Raw genomic sequence first — 23,005 nt, 5'->3', positions numbered from 1 at the left:
AAATGTAACATATGCAATGTGTGTGAAATAGAGTCCTGGATATAACATATATATAGAGGGGGCGATCCACGAGAAGAGAGTGGAGGTATCATCGGCTTGAGTGTCCATAGAATCGAAGAGATGGATGATGTGTGTGTGTGTGTGTGTGCACGCGCGATCGATAAAGAGTGCCATCGAATTTGTGTGTGCCCACGTCAAAGATATAGAGTGGCTGGCCTACTGGAACGTGAGATGGGACATGTGCAGTTTGTCTCTGTGGCATGGATACCTACCTGCAGCGCTCGACTATTAGTGTGTGGTGGGGGAAGAGGGAGGCCCAATTAACTATAGAGGTACAATGGCTGGTATATGTGTGGAGGAGGAGAGAGGCCTACCTCATGTATTAAGGAGATCGATCTGCCTCATGTATTAAGGGAGATCGATCGGTATCCATGCATATGTGCAGGAGAGGAATAATGTTGGGAGAGAGATAGAGCTAGAGTGTTGGAGGGGGTGGTAGTGGAGTTGCTTCTAACAAATGGTGGGATGGGCTTGCTAGACAAATAGAGGGTACGCCCGCAATATCAATAAGAGAGGAGATGGCTGCTTGTTGTCTGTGCACGTGCGTGTGAGAGACGGGTCAGGAGGCATGCACGAATGATGAGGGGGGACGATGTGGCTGTGGTAAGCAAACGTAACTACATAGGAAGATCAATCGCCCTTTGTTAGAGAAAGGAGAGACATAACTTGTGAGGTACGTCGATCGATGGGGGGTAGTTAGAGTCGATCTAGGTATATGTTGGGAGATCGATCGGTATACATGCATGTGTGTGTTGGAAGCAAATGAGGCATGAGGAGAAGGATAGAGAGAGAGGGATGCATGTAGGAGGTGGTACGAGAGGCATACTATTCGAGGGGGGAGGAGTGTGCGAGTACGAGAACGATGAAAAGAGTGGTGGGAGTGAGGCATGGACGGTGACAAGAGAAGAGGGGAAGCTTGTGTTTGTGCTAGGCACACCTGGCTAGAGAGGCATATCAATCGATGTGTGCCGTAAAGAAGGAGCCGGGGGGCCTACACACACCGTGCGTGAACGACCTAAAGTGAAAAGACGAATTTGCGCGATGGAGCTAGAGAATGCTGAGGGAGGGTGAGAGGGATGCAGGCGTGTGCATGCACAAGAGAAAGTTAGCGCTAGCTACAAAGATAAGAGGGTTGTGTGGGTGTAAAAGACGAATAGAGATCATATATACTTCATTATAAAAAGCGAATTCGGATATTTGAAGCATTTATCATAGTGCTTCAAACCGACGCATGTGTGAATATATATAACGGTGATACACATGGTGTGGTTATGAACATGTTATACTACATTTAATATATTTTATCTCTACTCTTATAAAAAAAATGGAGTTGTTGATGATGGTGTGCCTGCCATCCTGCATTATAGGTCGTCCGATTTATATCTGGCGGATAGCAAGGAAACTATGATGGTTGAAGTTGGCAACAATCATGATTGTAGATTCTTATTGAAATAGAGAAATGAATTGAAATTTAGTTCAAATTGCAGCGGTAGTATAGACATTTGGAATGCACTAAAATGTTGGTATGAGTAGGTTACATGCATTATACAGCAAGCGAAAAAATTTAATCGGACATAACAAGGATTCATACTCCCTCCTTCCATCTATATAGGGCGTAATGAGATTTTTAAGACCGCCTTTGACTATTGACAAGATTAATAGTACATGACATGCACAATGTGAAAATTATATCATTGAAAGAATCTTTCACAGACGAATTTAACGGTGTGCTTTGTGTAAGTTGCATGTCATATATCATTGCTCTAATATTTGGTCAAAGTTAGCACCGAAAAATGCATTAGGCCCTATATAGGTGGAAGGAGGGAGTAGCTTTGAATAGCATTTGTATAGTAAAACGGGGCAAGACTCTCTCTTTGTGTGGTGTGAATAGTTTTATTTTTTTCGTTTTCTTTTTGGTTGAGGGAAGTGTGAATTGATTTGGTACGTACAAGTACAATATTACTACACGTTAGGCTTGTCCGTAAAATTCAACCCGCGTCTTGTTATATCCCGTAAATTCAGATATCGTGCTCCCGAAACTGGCACCTTCACAACCCGCGCCTTGCTATCCCGAAATTACAACGCGCGTGAAAACTCCCTCCAGCTGCCAAATCCCAACACGCGAAATCCCCCTTCTAACCCTGAGCCGAAAGGGCCGCTAGTTCAAATCGGTGGGGAGTACTTTTGTAACACACCCAACATTTTGGACAAGCGCGTCCCTAACTCATGCTTCACCCCCTCCCATCGCCCCCTTTTCGCCATTCGAAATCCCAGGCCGCCATAACCTCTCTGCTCCAGCCGCGAAACCCCACCCTCCTCCGTCTGCCACGTCACCGCTGCCCAGCCGGAGCCTCTTCCCCGACGACGTCGTCCACCGCAATAGCTTGACGTGCCTCGTCCACCTCCCCGAATGAGGATCCGTCGTCCATCTCGCCGTCCCGCCGGTTCAGCCGCCTCGTCCTCCACCTCCAAGGAGCTGCTCCGACGATCGCCTCGTCTATCGCGGCTGCTCCATCCCCATAGCGCCGCCTTAACATGCTCCACCGGAACCGCAGCATCCTCACCGACTCCTCGGACGAAGCCGAGGCCTACTTGGCGCCACCAAAGAGGTTGTACACTCATCGCATCGCACCTTCTCCTTAACTCGACCTCCCGGCGCCGACGGTGCCCCATCCCGCACCCCATGGAGCGGCTACCTTGAAGCCGGCGCCGCGGGCGACATCTCCACGGCGGCTCTCCCCCAGTTCGAGGCCCCTTCGGCGGCGGCGTCCATACCAGCCGGATCTGCTGCTGCTGCTCCGGCTCTCGCTCGCTCGCGCTGCTGCTGCTGCTCCGGCTCTCGCTCGATCGCTCGCTCGCCCAGCTGCTGCTGCTGCTCTCCCCCTCGCTTGTGGTGCTGCTCTGCTCCGATTAAGCCACACTTCAGTCGACTAAATCGACTTTTGGGTCAGTCGATTTTCAGGGGTTGGGGGGGCTCGCCGGAGCTAAGGAAGAACCACCCGCAGCGGGGACGGGGGCTCGCCGGAGAGGTACCCCACTATCTATCTTAGGGTTCAGGGTGGGGGCGGGGGGCCTAGAGGGCTGGCCGGGGCGGCGGTGGCGAGTTTTTCGGGGCGGCAAGGCGGCGTTGGGGCCAGCGGTTCGGCCGGTGGAGGCTGGCGGCTCAGGGGGGTGCAGGTTAAAGATGAACTGCAGGCCCTCCCTAAACTACATGTCAAGTGCCTCTCTGCTACCATTGCGTTCAGTTTCGACAGTAGCATTCAGATTCCACAGTAAATTTCAGTTTCGACAGTTAAGTTCAGAGTCAACAGTTTTTACCTCATCTGTTGTAGTCAGGTGGTTTTGGTGATGTTAATTTTACATCCATTTTACATCATCTATTGGAGATGCTATTAGAATCCCACTTGAGATTGACGATGTCTGTCTTGTGCTGCTTCAGCCTTGACGTCTTACGGCTCACCGGAGCTGCTCCAACGACAGAACGATCCATCACAACAGAGCAGTGCCCTGGACACCGTCTACAGATTCCTCAGATCTTCCTCCACACCTCCGACAGCCACCTCTGCCTCAACTGCTTCAGCGACCAACCCAATGATGCTGAGGTCGACACGGCTACGGCAAAGAGGTTGTACACTTGTTGCATCACTTATTACTATACATTCACGTGGATCCATTAGGGCTATTTTGGTTCAATGGAAATACGTCGATCCACTGGTTGTTACCATCACTCTAAATTTCTGCATGCTCTCCTTACATAATCTCGCCATATTTTTTTCGTATGCATGTCAGATATTGTACACAGTCATGCTGAACATGTAGAGAAAAAGAGAAGAGTTATGCGCGGCAATACAATGTCATGCAGACATCGCTCCATGGTGGGTTCAATGGCAAACCCTCCTCACCCCTCTCTAGATTGTAATCCAGAGGAAGATATCTGTTCTGAGGCGGATTCAGACGCCGCTGACCACTCCTATTTACCCCCCAAGGTGTTTGCTCTACCTTGGCATGATGATGTTAGTCATATCATGCATATGTTGCCTTGCAGTGCCTACTTTTGACATCATATATGTCATCTGCTTAGTTTAGACATGTTCTGTAATGCCACCTGTTTAGTTTCTATATCATATATGGGAATTATGCAGTCTCATGTCTTTTAGCCAGCCATAATATATGTGAAATGTGCAATGCCATCCTGTTTAACCAGGCATCATATATTTGAATGATATCGTGCCCATCCTTTTCTTCATTACATTTCCATTTGTCGACAATGTTTGTACATTAAACTACTCTTCCTGTGAATCAGCCATTTGGGTGGGAGATGGAAAAATCTGGAGTGAAAACAAGGCCTTCAGAGCAGACAGTGCTACCTGTCGAAGCAGATCTCTTGTTGGGTCCCGATAGCTCCTCAGAGATGGATTCAGAGATAGATGACCAGTCCTATTCCCCCACTGAGGTGTATGCTCTAACTTGGCACGGTTATACTGCTCATATCATGCATACGGTGTCTTGCATTGCATAGTTTAGACATCGTATACACAATATTCAACACCATGTTCTTAGTTCAGACATCATATCGAATGCCCTCTGTTTAGCATATAAATCACATATGTGAATTAAATGATGCGATCCTGATTACTTAGATAACATGTAGGTGAATTATGTCATGCGATCCTGTTTAGTTATTCATCATATCTTTGAATTATGTTATGCTATGCTATCCAGTTTAGATAGACATCATATATGTGAAATTATGTCACGCTATCCATTTTAGTTAAACAATATACATGTCAACTATTTCATGCCCTCTTTTTCCACACTATCTATTGCATCTGTCTCTCATACAATGTCTGTACATTCAACTATGTTTCCTATTTATCAGCCATTTGAATTGGAGCGGGTGATGCCAGTATCTAGCGGACTAAAAACACAGTCTTCAAATAAAACAGTGCTACCTCTTGGTGGAGATAGCATCCCGGTTGTACATGCACAAGAACCAGCCCTACCACACATAACCCAAACTCTCGCAGATTGTACCCCTACTGCGATGGACAGAGAACCAGCTTCACCCAATCTAACCCCAACCCCAGCCGATAGTAACCCAGTTCCTGTTGACACAGCACCATCTCCACCACAGAGCTCCCAAACAAGAGTAGTTAGTAAGGCAGCTCCAGTGCCCAAAGGGCCAGTACTATCACGGCGAACCCCAACTCCACCAGTTAGTACGCCTATTCCTGTGGAGGAAGCACAACCAGCTAGTCGTAGTTTAGCATCTATCGCATTTGATGTTGTTAAATCGTATGTGCGTATCTTCCCATCTTGGAAATATTATACTGAAGATGAAGGAAAATGCCAGTTGCAGGTGTTTGTCCAGGAGTTATGTGTAAGTAATGTTATTCATGGCAATTACTTTGCTTCGTCCCATACATCCTACCTCCATGATGGTTATAATACAGCAAATTTTCCCATTTTTCTCTATAGAGAAGGACCGATTTGGAAACTCAGGATGAGGTAACCTGTGCTAATACCTCTGCTATCTTCAAGAATGCTTGGTGGCAGTATTGGAATTACCTGATGAAAACGTACTTCACCGGCAAAGAAACTCATCAAATTCCCTTACGTTCTCCTGAGACACATTTACTGGACGATGACTGGGAACGCCTTGTTCTGTACTGGTCCCGAACCAAGAATGTGGTAAGGTCTATGAGCTCATTTTCTATTTTTAAGTATTATATTCTTGTGTCTTACTGTACTCTGTTCATGTAGAACAAGTACCTAAACCTGAAGAACAACTGTTCTAATTTAAGATTCCATTGCTATCATAGTTCAAAAAAGCGCTAGGCGTTAATTGTGCGTTTTGCCACCGCCTTGCGCTTTACTGACCAAAGCGCATGCTTATGCGCAGTTATGCACAGATTATGCATAGTTATGCGCAATGCGTTTTGCCAACGCCTAGAGCCTAGGCGCGCTTAAGCGCTCGCTTAGGCGTGCCTTTTTTAACTATGATTGTTTTGCTCTTGTATCACTGTATTTACTCATACAAACTTATTTTTAAATTGAAGGATCCAATCGAAACTCCAATGGCACAGCAGGTATGTTCACGCATGTTTCTTTAACAGGTTTGCTCTTATCAATAGCTCTGTTGATTTCAATTTCAATTGTGTATACAGTTGACTTTCATATCATGCACATTACTAGCATCACAACAGAGCCAATAGTGTTGTTGTACATGTAGACCCGTGGTACCCATCTGAAATCTTGTTGTGCCGTGTAGTTTCCCACGCTTTGTATTCTTTCACTGCTGCTTTGTCTTGAACTGATATGATTTGAACCGTGTCTCTATTTTGATTTGGCAAGACAATGCAGTGACCATAGGACATAGATATATGTTTGTTTGATGCTTTTATTATGTACTAGTACTTGGCAATAGAAGACTTGGTAGTTTAATCCTGTCCACCTTACTATGAACTGGTTCACCGAAATGAGTTTCATATACTAGTACATGCTAAACTTGTTATGTGTCTGCTTGTTTCTTTTTTTAGAATGCTGACAGAATATTGGGGAAGAGTGCCTTACTAAGCAATGGTAAAGGAAGTAATGCAGATAAGGTTCAGGATAGTGACACATCCTTGTTGGTCTCCAAGAAAGCTGATAAAATAGCTAAGGAAGACTATCTTGAAGATAGCGAGACAACCCCAAAGTCCTGTCTTCGTTTAGTGTTCGAGTTACTGGCCACTACCGCTTGCACAAGCTATTCAAACTCACTGTCTGAATCAGTTCGGTTTCTTGAGTCTCAACTACAAGCTGAAAGACATCGATCGGCTGTGCTGCGACAAGAAGCGGAAGGACTGCGGAAGTCCCTGGAGCATTCAGATGCATACTTTCTGGTGCAACAGCAAGCGTTGGAGGATTTTAGCGCCAAACAGGACAAAGCTAATCAGCTTGCTAAGCTTATTGCCAGCATGGTGGATACCCAGGATAACGTTTCTTGAGCTCTTCTGAAGTTGTTTCAGTTATGCTCTTGTTTTGTTGCCGCGTTTATTTGCACTGGTGGCCAATTTTGACGGCCAGTGTATGTAATGTGCTGCTTTGTTCCCTATATTTGCACTGGTGGCGAACTTTGATGCCCAGTGGATGTAATATGTGTAATAGCGGTAATAGGCTAGCGTTAATTGCTTGCTTATTTATTTCCTTATTGTCTTGTTTAGTTGTTTGCTTGTAGTCACTACAGTTCTTTTTCTGTTTTTTTCTAGTGGCCACAATAGCCTATTTTTGGTAACTAGGCCAAAATAATCATGGCAACACACGGACTGTTGTAACCATGGGCCTCCTGCAGGCCGTATGATCCATGGGCCTTCGTCCGGCCGTAGGATCCATCGGCCTTCTATACGGGCCTTAGGGTCCATGGGCCTTCTACGGGCCGTAGGGTCCATGGGCCTTCTACGGGCCGTACGATCCATGGGCCTTCTACGGGCCGTACGATCCATGGGCCTCATATGGGTCGTAGGATCCATGGGCCTTCTACGAGGCGTATCATCATTTCGCCAATCATGGGCCGTACTATTCGTGGACCATAACGGGCCGTTAATAGGCCGTATTTGATAACTCTATGAAAACAGCCCAACGGGTTTTTTTTGACATGAAAACGGCCCAACGTATTAACGGTCCACAAACGGGCCGACTGTAACGACGGGCTGAATTTGGCCCACAAGAAGAAAATGATAGTAACGGGCCGTATGTAACCGAATGCTGCAAATGAGCCCAAGAATCAATGGGCCCTGAGAAGGCCGAAAGATAACTTGGGCTGGAAACGGACCAATGGAATAACGGGCCATTAATGGGTATAAAGTGATACACTGTTCATTACGGGCCAGTTTCACCACTGGTCGTTAATGGGCCAAGAGTTACAAAGGTCCTCATATGGGCCGAAAGAAGTCATGGGCCACACATGGGCCGGAAGTTAAAACGGGCTGAATCATATTGGACGGCCCAGATGATGCTACTGGGCCTAATTCGGATAGGGCGTAACGGGCCCTGGGTTAGCGGGTTGTAAATGGGCTATATGCGAACAGGCCGTTAACAGGCTTTCCGTGGGCTGGCCCGCCACCTTCTGACCAAGTCAAACGGGCCGGCCTTTTCATAGGAATGGGCCTCTATTGGGCCGTGCCACGTGTCGCCGTATCATAGGCGCCTTCGGTCCAATGAGCGGATGACATCTGTCCCAACGGTGAGCCGACACGTGTTTCCTCCAGCCAATGATGATTTTACACGTGGAAACTCCCCATTGGTCGGGGCTGTTAACGGGTTATCGGATCCAAAACCCGACCCGATAGCTTAACGGCGTTCCATTACGGTGGATGCCAGGTGTCGGTCACCCTTGACGAAAGCACTTCTGTGACGCGCGATTTATCGTCATGGAAGTGGACACTTCCGTGATGATAATTTTGGTAATGTCATGGAACACTTCTACACAGCACAGGTATGACTATCTTGATTCTGTCATAAAATCGTCATGGATGTACAAGCATGACAAAAAATGCGACCTACTGTGACAAACACGTATCATCACGGAAGTGTATTTTTTTGTAGTGGCCGTACATGCACCGGACGCCCGCCGCGCGGGTCGCATGGGTCGCACCGTTCGCCTTGTCCGTGGCCCGCTCGGTGCCAACGCGCTGGTCGGTAGGCTCGACCACCTCCTTGGCCCAGGTGTCCACCTGGGCACAGTAGAGGAACATGGCTGTCGCATCCTCGAGCTGGTGATCTCCGATGAAATAGCCAACTTGGAGCTCGAAATCGTGCTCCAGATGTACCGCGAGCGTGTCGACCGCTTGGACGAACGCCTACACGAGTTTAGGCAGAGCCAAAAGCTATCGCAGGCAAGGGCTGCTGGTCATGGTCTCATGGACGCGTTTTATTTTGTTGAGTCGTTTCGACGTGGATAGCTATGTATTCACAGCAATCATACTATTGCTCTGTTTATTGCTCTGTTTGAATGTGTGTACTCTATTTTCCGTTCTTACATGTTCTGTTTCAATGTGTGTATATACGTTTTCCATTCTGTATATGTAGATGATAACAGCTAGATTCAAATTAGTATACAAAAACAGATAGAAAATGGAATTCATAATATATATATATATATATATTAATTGTTCACTAGATCATCACAGAATATATATAATATCATCACATATACGTGATGATACTTAACTACTAGGTACAATGCATAAAATTGAAAAAAAAATACTAAAACTAATAATCCCTCCTGGGGGCAGTATTCCGGCAGCCCCTCGCCAGCAGCTCCCTGGTGCGCGGCGTCTTCCAGCGCGGAGGAAGTACTCCGCCTCCTCCGCCTTGCAGCGCTTGACTTACCGATCTGCCCCTTGCTGGCAGACGAGCGCGAACGATCTTACCATTTCATTGGGCACCCACCTGAGCTCCTCGTCGGTGGCACGCTGGAGCTTATCGGCCCACCTCCACGGAGCGATGAGGCGTCTAGCGCCTTTGACCTTCCTCGTGAAATACCCGTCTTCATACACCTCCTCCACACGATGACTCACCCGCCCCCAAAGGTCCACCGCCTCCTTTTTCAGGCGGCATCATGGGCTTCACAGGCCGCCTGGAACCTGGCTTCCTCCTCCGCCATCTCCTTCTTGAACGCCACTTGCCTGGCTTTCTCAGCCGGCGGCAGCGACTTCCACAGACAAAGATTATATTGTACTGGCCCCAAAACCAATCCAAAGTTGGGGGGTCTGGCACAACCTCGTCCGGCGGCGTGTAGGGGTCCTCGTCGCTGCTCTTCGAGTGAGCGTCGTCGGGGGGGCGATTCCTCGTCGACGCGTGGGAAGACCGGCGGCGCCATGGCAGAGATCTGAGAGAGAGAGAGAGAGAGAGAGAGAGAGAGAGAGAGAGAGAGGATGAGCGAGGGGAGGATGTAGATGAGAATGCAGGCGGGACGACGTGAGCAAGGTAGTATTTATTGGCGGCTGGAATCTAGATCGACGGGAACAGGACACACGCCGGTCGCCAGAATTTACGAGTACTGTAGTTTGAATTACACACGATTCCCGCAGCAAAATCCGTGTGTGAACTTAATAGCTGATGGTTTCCAATATATAATCGTGTCTGATTAATAACCCCCGACACTCACCTTGCAAACCACGAGGCGCGAAATAGAGTGCCAATCGTGTGGGGGCGGTTTTCTTGCCAGATCTTTACATTTTCCTTTGTGAACACCAGATATTTACATCGTCTGATGATTTTTTAACTCGCACACAAGTATACAAAAATATGATTTTTCAAACCGTTATGATTAGCCGTTGCATTTAGATGTAGTTCAAATTTGAATTATGGTCATTAAATGGCTATAAAATGACTTAAATGTCTTTAAAAGGTCAAACGACCCCTACAATTTTCCAAATTTTCACATGACAGTTATAGTAGTGCACGTTGAACGTAGAAAAAATTTGAAGGCCGTAAGAGGAAGCTATCTCCCGTTCATCATCAAGCATGCATTATTCCCTCTCGGAATCACGAGCCATCTAGTGAGTTACACCGGTTTGTGAGGGTGTGTGTCCAAACTTTCGTCAAACAGGCCAATTTTTTACCACATCATCTTGGTGGCATGGCATTACATCAAGTAAGGTTTCATGTTTTTCTGATCATTTTTTAATATTTTGGAATTAAAATGCCATGGCACTCCATGCATGTGTTCATGCCGTGAGACCAATATGTTTGAAAATTCCTTCTAATATACTGCACATGGAATTAACTCGCACACAAGTACACAAAAATGATTTTTCAAACCATTATGGTTAGCCGTTGCATGTAAATGTAGTTCAAATTTGAATTACCATCATTAAATGGCTAGAAAATCACTTAAATGTCTTTAAAAGGTCAAATGACCCCTAGAATTTTCCAAATTTTCACATGACAGTTGTATTAGTGCACGTTAAATTTAGAAAAAAATTCAAGGCCGGAAAAGGAAGCTATCTCCCATTCATCATCAAACAAGCATTGTTCCCTCTCGGAACCACGGGCCTTCTAGTTAGTTGCTCCGGTTTGTGAGGGGTCTGTGTCCAAACTTTCGTCAAACAGGCCAATTTTTTACCACATCATCTTGGTGGCATGACATTACATCAAGCAAGGTTTCATGTTTTTCTGGTCATTTTATAATTTTTTGGAATTAAAATGCCATGGCACTCCATGCATGTGTCCATGTCGTGAGACCAATATGTTTGAAAATTCTTTCTAATTTACTGCACTTGGAATTAACTCGCACACAAGTACACAAATATGATTTTTCAAACCTTTATGGTTAGCTGTTGCATGTAGATGTAGGTCAAATTTGAATTACGGTCATTAAATGGCTAGAAAATCACATAAATGTCTTTAAAAGGTTAAATGACCCCTGAAATTTTCCAAATTTTCACATGACAGTTGTATTAGTGCACGTTACACGTAGAAAAAAAATTGAAGGCCGTAAGAGGAAGCTATCTCCCGTTCGTCATTAAACATGCATTGTTCCCTCTTGGAACCACGAGCCTTCTAGTGAGTTGCTCCGGTTTGTGAGGGGGTGTGTCCAAACTTTCTTCAAACATGCCAATTTTTTTTACCACATCATCTTGGTGGCATGACATTACATCAAGCAAGGTTTCATGTTTTTCCGATCATTTTTTAATTTTTGGAATTAAAATGCCATGCACTCCATGCATGTGTCCATGCCGTGAGACCAATATGTTTGAAAATTTCTTCTAATTTACTGCACATGGAATTAACTCGGACACAAGTACACAAATATGATTTTTCAAACCGTTATGATTAGCTGTTGCATGTACATGTAGTTCAAATTTGAATTTCGGTCATTAAATGGAAAATCATTTAAATGTCTTTAAAAAGTCAAATGACCCCTAAAATTTTCCAAATTTTCACATGACAGTTGTATTAGTGCACGTTAAATGTAGAAAAATTTGAAGGCCGTAAGGGGAAGCTATCTCCCGTTCATCATCAAACCTGCATTGTTCCCTCTCGAAACCACGAGCCTTCTAGTTTGTGAGGGGCCTGTGTCCAAACTTTCATCAAACATGCCAAAAAAATTACCACATCATCTTGGGGGCATGACATTACATCAAGCAAGGGTTTCATGTGTTTCTGATCTTTTTTTATTTTTTTGGAATTTAAATGCCATGCCACTCCATGCTTAATTGTGTCATAGCCGTTAGATCAATATGTTTGAAAATTCCTTCCAATTTACTGCACATGGAATTAAATCACACACAAGTACACAAAATTTGACTTTTTAGACCGTTATGGTTATTTGTTTCATGTACATGTAGTTCAAATTTAAATTACGGTCATTAAATGGCTACAAAATCCCTTAAATGTCTTAAAAGGTCAAATGAACCTGAAATTTTCCAAAATTTGACATGACAATTGTATTAGTACTACAAATTTTCTCGTACATTTAAAACACCATCCGTTGCCACTTTACTCCAAATTCGTCTTTCACAGCTAATAAAAAATATCCACAACATCACACACAGTTTTTTGGTGGGAACTGTTTGCAATGAAAATTTCTGGGTCTATTTAAGTCTTGCTCCTTAAGCTTCGCCGGCTCGTCTGCTCCAGTGCTGGCAACCCCCGAATCCACGAATCTCGATCCCAGATTCCCGCACCCCCTTCTTGCAAAGATGACGCCATGGAAACGCTTCGTGAAGGCCCGTACGATGGCCACGTCCTCCCCGAGCGCCGCCGCCTGCGCCAAGAGCGCAGCCGCCTACGCCGAGAGTGCCGCCGCATCCGCATTGAGCGCGGCCACATCCGCCGAGAGGGCGACTGCGGCAACCGACAGGGCAGCTGCAGCAACCGATACGGCTGCAACTGCTCCTGCGATGGCGGCTGCAAACCCCAAGAGCGCTCGAGCTGCCGTCCGTGCCGCCCATGTCGCCCTAGCCCGGGTCGAAGCCATCCACGCCAAGATTGAGGACGCACACGCCAAGATATTCTAGGCCACCTCGGAATCCAGCATGCAATCCACGTCCGAAAAGGCGGAGGTGGCCATGGAGCACCTGCTTCCTCATGAGATCGCCGAGCGGGAGCTGGAGATGCAGGAGGCGGCGGAGATCGAGGAGCGCCGGAAGGAGGAGTTGCGCGTGGAAGAGGTCGAGGTAGAGAAGAGTTTATCCATCGAGGAATCGGCGGTGGAGTACAAACGCGAGCTCTGGCGTAGCCACTACTACAAGTACTACAACCTTGAGGGCGGCGCCGAGGACGAGGACGAGGACACGGTCGACTTCAGCAGGGGGGCGCGGAGTCCACCAACGGTAGCATGTCGCCAGGACAAGTCATCGACGTCTCATCTCACACCGTCGATGCATAGGCTGGCGCGGCAGCAGATTTGTTAAAATTATGCATACTTAGGCTTTGTTTTTAATGCTGGTCTTTTGTTAGAGCAATGTTTAGGTCAACTGGATTTGTTTAATTACTAAAATTTCTCGATTCAGTAAGTGTGGTATGTGTGTTGTACGCTCTTTTGTGTGCCCAAATTAGCAAGCGATGTTAAATTATGCAATGACGTACTCGGGGAAATTTCCATCAAAATTTGAATTACCAAACTTATCTCATGCGCGTAAAGCAGAAGAATCGTTTGCGATGCACACAATCGTTTAAACTGAATGGTGTCCGGCGGCACCACGCGCAAAATTTCCCTCCACATTTCGAAATTTTTGGCCTACCGTCGAAATATCTACCCCCCCTTCCCCACCCCTTTTTCTCCCCGACCACAAGTCACATTTCCCCTGTTTCCTCCTTCCTTCCTTCCTTCCTTCCTAAGCTATAGCCGCTTCCTCGCTTGCTTCCTCGCTCTCGCCGCCTCACATCCTACCGTCGGGGTCGCCATGGTCTTCTTCAAAGACCTCTCCAGCGGTTCCTCCTCCGACGACGACTCCTTCACCACCCGGGTATGCCTCTCTTCTCTCTCTCTCTCTCTCTCGGGCTATGACTTGGAATGAAGGATTTTTACCCAGCGGTCGATTTGAGTCATTTCTTCCTCTTGTAGCTCCCTAGGACCATCAGTTGCAACGAATGGAGCGGGCGGCTGAAGATCTGTCTGCTCGTTGTCAGCATCAATCTCCATGCGTGAAGCTAGTTGCGTTCGAATCTATGGACAGTGGGAGGAAGTTTCTGGCATGTGTAGAGAAGGTTAGACCCTCTTTCGTTGTTACAAATCATCTATTAGATGTGATCCAGACACTGTCACGGTCCCAACCCATTCATACCACACATTCAACCAAACGCATCCTAAGACAGTTTGTACCTAGTATCTAAAAATGTTGCCATCTCATCAGCGGTGCCATTAGAAAATTATTTGGCACCGCTTCAGCAGTTTGTGCAACCAACTTTGGTCCACACATCCGAGCAGCCAAGCAGTAAAATACTAAATCTTTATGGCACGAAGGAACTGGGCATCGGAGCAACTAGGTGCTCCGGAGTCCGGGTCCCTGATTTTTTTCCGCTGCATCGGCTCGCCAGTGCAGGGCACCGGTGCAAGATGTAGCAACAGTTGTTTTTACATCGGTTTTGGCATACATAGTGGATGGCCTTAGTGCTATTTGTTCTATGTTACTAAATTTGTGCATGTACACACCTGTTAGTATCAATTTGTTGTCATCCAAACACTCTCGCTATGCTGTTGCAGTTATATTTACCTTCCTCATAAAATGTTCAGTTTGTCATTTATAGTACATGAGTAAGAACTTGTAGCGTTGTTGTAGTTAATTATAGCTTCTGATGTTTCAGATTTTGGTTCTTCTCTCAGTAGCAATTAATTCATTTGCACACTGATCTTTTTGAGAAGATATGTCATAATTAGCCTGTTTCTTCAGTTTTTCAAAATAAATATTGGTGATTTTCTATGTTGCTATAAACCCATTTCCACTATAATTGTTAGTGATCTAGTTTTAAATATTATAGGATGAACGGAAGTGTTCTTACTTGGAGTGGGATCAAGAGTGGCCACAGTCTTTGAAGATGTGCCTAGCAAAGCTCTGGAGCATGTATGAGGAAGAGAACAGAGGTAGGCTTAGAGAAAGTGTTGTCAACGCTGAAGAATATTTGAAGATGCGGGATAAAAATAGGAAGGTGGAGAATGAGCTCAGATTTTTAAATCAGACTTTGCTAAGATGGTGTTGGCGAAGGAGGAGGCACTTTCCCAGTTGGCCAGTGCAAAACAGGTTCTTACTGAGCTGAAAGCAGAGGTGGATAAGACGCCTGGATGATCTCGATTAAGCAAATGAATATATTCTTCTAATATTGTTCTTATGAAGTTGAACTAGCTATATGTTGTACTGTGCTGTTTTCAAGTAGCTATCATATTGTGATGTTAAAATATATTTATGTGCCTGATATGAAATTGGCAAATAGTCGTTCGATATGAAATGTGAATTTACGTAATACTAGAATTATTAATTGTAAACTAATAAACCTGCTAAATGTGCCATGGAACTTTGCAAACGGTTCTAGCAGTAAAAGCGCCTGTTATGGATAGCCCAATGCCACACAGTTTTCTTCATCAAATCGTGTGTGATGTAGTTGATAAAAGCAAACGGTTAACCAAGGCAAAGCGTGTGTGATAGTTACACCTATCATACAGGAGCCTATACATAAACCTGTGTGGGATGTACATACGAACGGAAACGTTTTCCCTGGATTAACTGTGTGGGATGTACATACGAACGGAAACGTTTTCCCTGGATTGACTGTGTGGGATGTACATATGAACAGAAACGTTTTCCCTGGATTGACTATGTGGGATGTACATAAGAACGGAAACGTATTCCTTGGATTGACTGTGTGTGATATAAATACGAACGGAAATGTTTTTCTGGGATTCACCATGTGGGATGTACATATGAACGGAAACGATTGGGTTTCGATGCCTCGCCTAATCGCACACGAGCTCATTTTGCCCCAGCCTGTGTGCCAAGAGGGCCTATCCCCGACGATTTCTGGGTCGTCTGGGAAGGACCCCATATCGCCCACACTCACTTGGCGACGGGTGCAAATGTCGTCGCGGAAATGGGTTAAAAACCGTGTGTATAGCACCTCGCTGTACCAGTGGGGCAAGCCACCTGGGGCACCCAAACCCTAGGCGGCCCCATCTATGCGCCGCTGGACGCCTAGGGGAAACCCTAGGGGCGCACCGCTCCTCCCTTCTCCCTATATATAGAGGGGTAGAGGGAGGGCAGTCGCACCCATCTATGCCATGGCGCTGCCCGACCTCTCCCTCGTAGTTTCTCTCCCTCTTCGTGCAGCTTAGCGAAGCTCTGCTGAGATTGCTCCACCACCGCCGCCGCCGCGTCGTCATGTTGTCGGAGGACTCGATCTACTACTTCACCATCGCTCGCTGGATCGAGGAGGTGAACGCGTCATCAAGCCGTACGTGTGTTGAACGCGGAGGTGCCGTCCGTTTGGCGCTTGGATCGGGAGTTCGTGGACGGATCGTGATTGGATCGTGAAGATGTTCGACTACATCAACCGCGTTTCTTAAAGCTTCCGCTTAGCGATCTACAAGGGTATATAGATGCAATCTCTCCTCTCGTAGATGTCCATCTTCTAGATTGATCTTGGTGAGCATAGAAAAATTTTATTTTCCATGCAACGTTCCCAAACAGTGGTATCAGAGCTAGGTCTTGCGTAGATGACATCACGAGTAGAACACAAAGGAGTTTGTGGGCGTTGATATTTAGATTGCTTCCTTCCTTGGTCTTTTCTTTTTTCGGCAGTATTGTGGGATGAAGCGGCCCGGACCAACTTTACATGTCCACGTACATGAGACCGGTTCCATCGACTGACAAGCAACTTGTTGCATAAAGATGGCTGGCGGGTATCTGTCTCTCCCACCTTAGTTGAATCGGATTTGACAAAGGTGGTCCTTGTAGAAGGTCAAATAGCAACTTGCATATCACCGTTGTGGCTTTGCGTAGGTAAGAATCGTTCTTGCTAGATACCCATAGCAGCCACGTAAAACATGCAACAACAATTAGAGGACGTCTAACTTGTTTTTGCAGGGTTTGTTGTGATATGATATGGCCAAAGACATAATGAGATATATTTGATGTATGAGATGACCATGCTCTGTATAGTTAATCACGACTTGCATGTCGATAAATACGGCAACTGGCAGGAGCCATAGGGTTGTCTTAATTATTGTATGACCTGTGTGTCAATCATTAAGCGCTATGTAATGCTCTACTTTATCGCTAAATGGTAGCAATAGTTGTAGAAGCATGGTTGGCGTGATAACCCCGATGATGACACGATGATGGAGATCATGGTGTCATGCCAATGACGATGGAGATCATGTCGGTGCTTTGGAGATGGAGATCAAAAGCACAAGATGATGGCCGTATCATGTCACTTATGATTTGCATGTGATGTTAATCCTTTTATGCATCTTATTTTGCTTAGGATGATGGTAGCATTATAAGGTGATTCCTCACTAAGATTTCAAGATAAATTGTGTTCTCCCCAAGTGTGCACCATTGCGAAAGTTCGTCGTTTCGAAGAACCACGTGATGATCGGGTGTGATAGACTCTACGTTCGCATACAACGGGTGCAAGCCAGTTTTGCACATGCAGAACACTTGGGTTAAACTTGATGAGCCTAGCATGTACAGACATGGCCTCGGAACACAAGAGACCGAAAGGTTGAACATGAACCATATAGTAGATATGATCAACATGGAGATGTTCAACATTGAAACCACCTCATCTCACGTGATGATCGGACTTGGGTTGGTGAATTTGGATCGTGTTACACTCGGACAACCGGAGGGATGTTGATTTGAGTGGGAGTTCTTAGGTAATATGATTAATTGAACTCTTTATCATGAACAATTGTCTAAACTATCTTTGCAAATTATGTTGTAGATCAATGGCTTGCGTAGTAGCTCCCCTGAATTTCAATGCGTTCCTAGAGAAAGATAAGACGAAAGATGATGGAAGTAACTTTGTGGATTGGGCCCGTAATCTGAGGATTATCCTCACGGCTTCCCATAAGTCTTGTGTCCTTGATGCACCGCTTGGTACGCCACCCCCTCCAGTGACTGTGGATGTTGTGAACGCCTGGCAGTCGCGTGTTGATGACTACTCAATAGTTCGGTGCGCCATACTGTATGGCTTAGAGCCGGGACTTCAAAGGCGTTCTGAACGTCATGGAGCATATGAGATGTTCCAGGAGTTGAAGTTTATCTTTGAGAAGAATGCCCGGATCGAGAGGTATGAGACCTCCGATAAGTTCTATGCCGGCAAGATGGAGGATAATGGGTCTATCAATGAGCACATACTCAGAATGGCTGGGTACTACAACCGTCTGGCTGAGTTGGGAGTTGAGCTCCCACCGGAGGCTGTCACTAACAGAGTTCTTCAATCGCTACCACCAAGCTACAAGAGCTTTGTGTTGAACTATAACATGCAAGGGATGAACAAGTCAGTCTCCGAGCTATCCGTGATACTGGTCGCTGAGATAGACATCCAGAAGGAGCATCAAGTGTTGATGGTGAATAAAACCACTAGTTTCAAGAAAGGCAAGGGAAAGAAGGGAAACTTCAAGAAAGGTGGCAAAACAGTTGCTCCTCCCCATGAAGAAACCCAAGGCTGGACCCAAGCCGGAGACTGAGTGCTTCTATTGCAAGGGAACTGGCCACTTGAAGCAGAATTGCCCCAAGTACCTGGCCGACAAGAAGGGTGCCAACGTCAACAAAGGTATATATGATATACATGTTATTTATGTGTACCTTACCAACTCTCGTTGTAGTGCCTGGGTATTTGATACCGGTTCGGTTGCTCACATTTGCAACTCAAAGCAGGAACTACGGAATAGACGGAGGCTGGCGAAGGACGAAGTCACGATGCGTGTGGGAAATGGTTCCAAGGTTGATGTGATCGCCGTTGGCAAGCTCTCTCTTCAATTACCATCGGGATTAGTGATGAACCTGAATAATTGTTATTTAGTGCCTGCGTTGAGCATGAACATTATATCTGGATCTTGTTTAATGCGAGACGGTTACTCATTTAAATCAGAGAATAATGGTTGTTCTATTTATATGGGTAATATCTTTTATGGTCATGCACCCATTGTGAGGGGTTTATTCTTATTGAATCCCGATAGTGATGATACACATGTTCATAACATTGATGCCAAAAGATGTAGAGTTGATAATGATAGTACCACTTTCTTGTGGCACTGCTGCTTAGGTCATATTGGTGTAAAGTGCATGAAGAAACTCCATGCCGATGGACTTTTGGAGTCACTTGATTTTGAATCACTTGACACATGCTAACCATGCCTCATGGGAAAGATGACTAAGACCCCGTTTTCCGGTTAGGGTTTAGGGTTTAGGGGCAGCCGCGCCCATCTATGTGCTGCCCTCCCTCTCCCTCGTAGTTCATCTCCCTCTCTGCGTAGCATAGCAAAGCTCTCCTGAGATTGCTCCACCACCACCGCCGCCACGCTGTAGTGCTGCCGGAGGACTCAATCTACTACTTCACGATCGCTCGCTGGATCGAGGAGGTGAAGGCGTCATCAAGTCGTGCGTGTGTTGAACGCGAAGGTGCCGCCCGTTCGGCGCTTGGATCGGGAGTTCGTGGACGGATCATGATTGGATCGTGAAGACGTTCGACTACATCAACCGCGTTTCTTAACGCTTCCGCTTAGTGATCTACAAGGGTATGTAGCTGCAATCTCTCCTCTGTAGATGTCCATATCCTAGATTGATCTTGGTGAGCGTAGGAAAAAAATTCCCATGCAACGTTCCCCAAGACAACACGGGAGCCAAGATCTCCTCCTCCTCAACGGACGAGGAATCGTCTGAGTCGCAAAAGAAATTGTGGAAAAAGAACTCGTCGCTGGAGTCCATTTTGTACCTTGGCAAACTGTCGAACTGCTTGCGGGCGTCGACGTAGGTACCGGTCGGCGAGGAGACGCGCGTTTCCCTTGGACCAGGTGGCAGCCTTGGAGGCGTCAGACGAGCGTGCCGGCGTCAGGCCGAAGGAGCTGGCCGGGGCGCGAGGCGGCTTCCTGCTCGTGTCGGCGTCGGGAGGTGGGGGTGGGAAGCTTCGGTGGCCCGGCGGCGAGACGGTGGTGGCGACGACGTGGGAGGTGGCGGCGTTGGGGGGAGGTGTGTCGGCACCGGCTGCTGGCAGAGCCACCGGAAATGGGTGGCAGCGGCAACGCGGCGAAGGTGGGCGAGGGTTTGCTGTCGATCTTGGCGTGGCAGAGGATCGCCAATGTGCCACCGACTAGCGGGTCAGGGGGAGGAGGCAGGCGCCGCGCGTGCCCATTTCGTGTCCGCGGGCAAATGAGACTCAAAATTGGGCCATGAATGGGTCGGCAGGCGGATGAAAAGCGGGCGCGCGGCTGTTTGGGTCGGCGCGTTGGGCCGACTTTCATGTCCATGTCAACCCAAACGAACGCGCGCGAACGAAATGAGTCGCCGCGTGAGAGTTGCTATAAGCTATAGTACTTCATTTAAACAAACAGCGAGCGCGACAGGGAGAGCATCGAGTGCTCTTGTCGTCGGCACCGGCATCTGAGTCACTACGCTCCACTCCGCTGCGCCACTTGTACCTTTTTGGCGCATATAAACGTACTAGTACTACTGTAGTGCACTCGTGGAATCACATGGGTGCAGAAAGAGATACGGAGAACGAGTGGCCAGCTTGTCACGCATGTGGCAACCTCTCACTCGTACCTGCTGAAACATGAAACTACTTTTGCCCAAACTAAGCAACAGAGAGTTTGCTTGTTTGGTCCATCGGCCGTACTACGCACGACGCAGACCATAGTTCACTGGCAAAATTAGTAGTCCACTGACCCGCTGATTTCCATTAACAAGCGCCATAACCTAGTTCATTACGTATAAAATTAGTAGGGGTGGAAACGACCAATAAAGCAGTACTCATCTACTGCTTATTACAGTACAGAAAGACAACCTAAAGACAGTTTTCTTCCAACAATCCGAATTCTTTTTCAGTTTGCAATCCTTGCGCAGCTGCAGGCATGCCCATGCATATTCATGTCGTCTCGCCATCTTCAGCGTCCGGACTCCTCAAGTCTTCCTTGAATTAACTAGCTATGCATACAAAATAGCCGAGGACTCCCTCAGATTACTATACAGCATCTTCAGCTTCCAGATGGAAACTCCTCAAATCTTGCTTTAATTAGGTCACTGCAACAGCATCGTCATTCGTAAGAAATCTGAGTCTAAACCGGCCGCATCGCGTCTCTAATTTTTCAAATGGAAATCTTCCCCCCACGAGGACACGATCTATACACAAACTTACGGTGCGATGATTGAGAAAAGGTATTTTCTCAAAATGAAATCACCTGCGCAACATGAGAGCAGCCTGGCTAGAGGCGCAGCTCCAGGTCCAGAGTCTCGCCGGCGCCACTTGCGAACGAGGCCCTTGACCAGCCCGCCATGCCGTCGCGGACAGCGAACGGGTCCTGGAGCAGCGTGTGCTCCGCGAAGCGTGGAGCGCCACCGCCTCGCCCCCACCTCTCTGGCTTGCAGGCATCGGAGGCTAGCGCCGCCTCCACGCCACCGCCGTGCGAGGCGACGGAAGTGCACATGGACCGGCCGGCGCTTGAATCGCAGGTCATCCTGGTGGACGCCCCCGCGACGGCGGCGCCCCTGGATGGGCTGTCGTTGTTGTTGTAGGGGTCGCAGAGGAAGCCGGCGAGGCGGTCCTTGCGGTGGGCGTTCTGGTGGCCGCCGAGCGCCTGCGACTTGAGGAACGCCTTGTCGCAGAAGAGGCACTGGAACAGCCGCACCGTCCTGCCGTCCACGCGCGCCGTCGGTGCAACCTCCTCGTCCCGGTCTTGGCTGCTGTCCTCTGAGGACAACGCCAGCGACAGATCCGGCACCGCCGCCGCCGCTGCCGCTTGCACATGGAACCACGACGACGTGGCCTTCTCCATCGAGGTAACAGTTGAGCTCAGGTAGCTGCTGTTGCAGCGTCAGGAGCACAACAACACAACACAAGGATATAGGCGAGACAACTGATGATAGTTAGAAATGGTAACGGCGGCGCCTCTACAATGGGAAAGAGGAGTGTGAAACAAGCTATGGACTCGACCTACAAGAAGGATGTACCCCCGGCTTCTGCATCTGGACGATGCATGCAGCCATATTATTAATTATTCATAAAGACCATACAAGGTGATACATCAATAAGCCTGAAGCCACCATCTTGCCAACGTTGTTGCTACTCCTATCCCCTTGATGAAGGTGTGCCGAATGTCTACTAAACAGACATCGCACCAAAGCCTAACATCTAAAGCCGGGTGTCCCATCCAAGCCACTATCTGAATTGGGTCCCACCCCGGTCTGGCACACTCCCAGTAAGCACCGCACGCTGCAAGAACCGTCACCTCCATCAACCCTCGGTCCATCCTCGGAGCAAAAATGATGTACCGAACTTGCCAGGCATGTCTGCCATCAACGCCACCATGATGCCAGACAGCTTTCTCCTCCTGTGCATGTCCATCCAGACACATCCGTCGTTCGAGAATCAGCTACACCATGCCGCCAATACTCGTCGTCGTCGACGCGGTAGATCCAACTCCGCTCCACCTGCCGACCTCCACACCGTCGCCACTGCAGGAACTGCCATGTAGAGCCCACCACCCATAGTACCTCTCCCCCGAACACCCAAGCCTCCCAAGACGGCGCCTCCATGGAGGACACGATGCTAAGGGCGCCGCCGCCGCCCAATCCAAGACGGATTTTGGACTTTCGTCCGGGAGTGGGTCAGAGGTGGATAGGAGGGGACCTCAGCTTCGCCTCCAAGGAGGGTAACGACGCCAAAGCTGTCGCTGATGCCGGGTCGAGCTAGCCGACCAAAGTTTCCTCCGGTCCCCAACCTGTACCAACCAACCTCTGTC

General features: G+C 47.5%; 1 protein-coding gene across 1 annotated transcript; it reads right to left on the bottom strand.

Annotated features, from left to right (window-relative positions):
• Positions 1–20,940: 20,940 nt before the first annotated feature.
• Positions 20,941–22,170, bottom strand: LOC109755432 (uncharacterized). Its single transcript, XM_020314344.3, has 2 exons — positions 21,446–22,170; positions 20,941–21,287 (listed from the first exon to the last, which is right to left on the bottom strand). Exon 1 carries the CDS (start codon positions 22,037–22,039, stop codon positions 21,470–21,472), a length of 570 nt encoding a protein of 189 aa, XP_020169933.1. The 5' UTR covers positions 22,040–22,170; the 3' UTR covers positions 20,941–21,287; positions 21,446–21,469.
• Positions 22,171–23,005: the final 835 nt, after the last annotated feature.

The sequence above is a fragment of the Aegilops tauschii genome, chromosome 4 (assembly GCF_002575655.3).
Source record: "Aegilops tauschii subsp. strangulata cultivar AL8/78 chromosome 4, Aet v6.0, whole genome shotgun sequence".
Classification (NCBI taxonomy): Eukaryota; Viridiplantae; Streptophyta; class Magnoliopsida; order Poales; family Poaceae; genus Aegilops; species Aegilops tauschii.
Note: the sequence above shows the minus strand (reverse complement) of the source record. Positions and strands in the feature narration are given on the sequence as shown.

Excerpts from the sequence above, each read along its gene's own strand:
- LOC109755432 (XM_020314344.3), bottom strand. The coding sequence starts at position 22,039 with ATGGAGAAGGCCACGTCGTCGTGGTTCCATGTGCAAGCGGCAGCGGCG.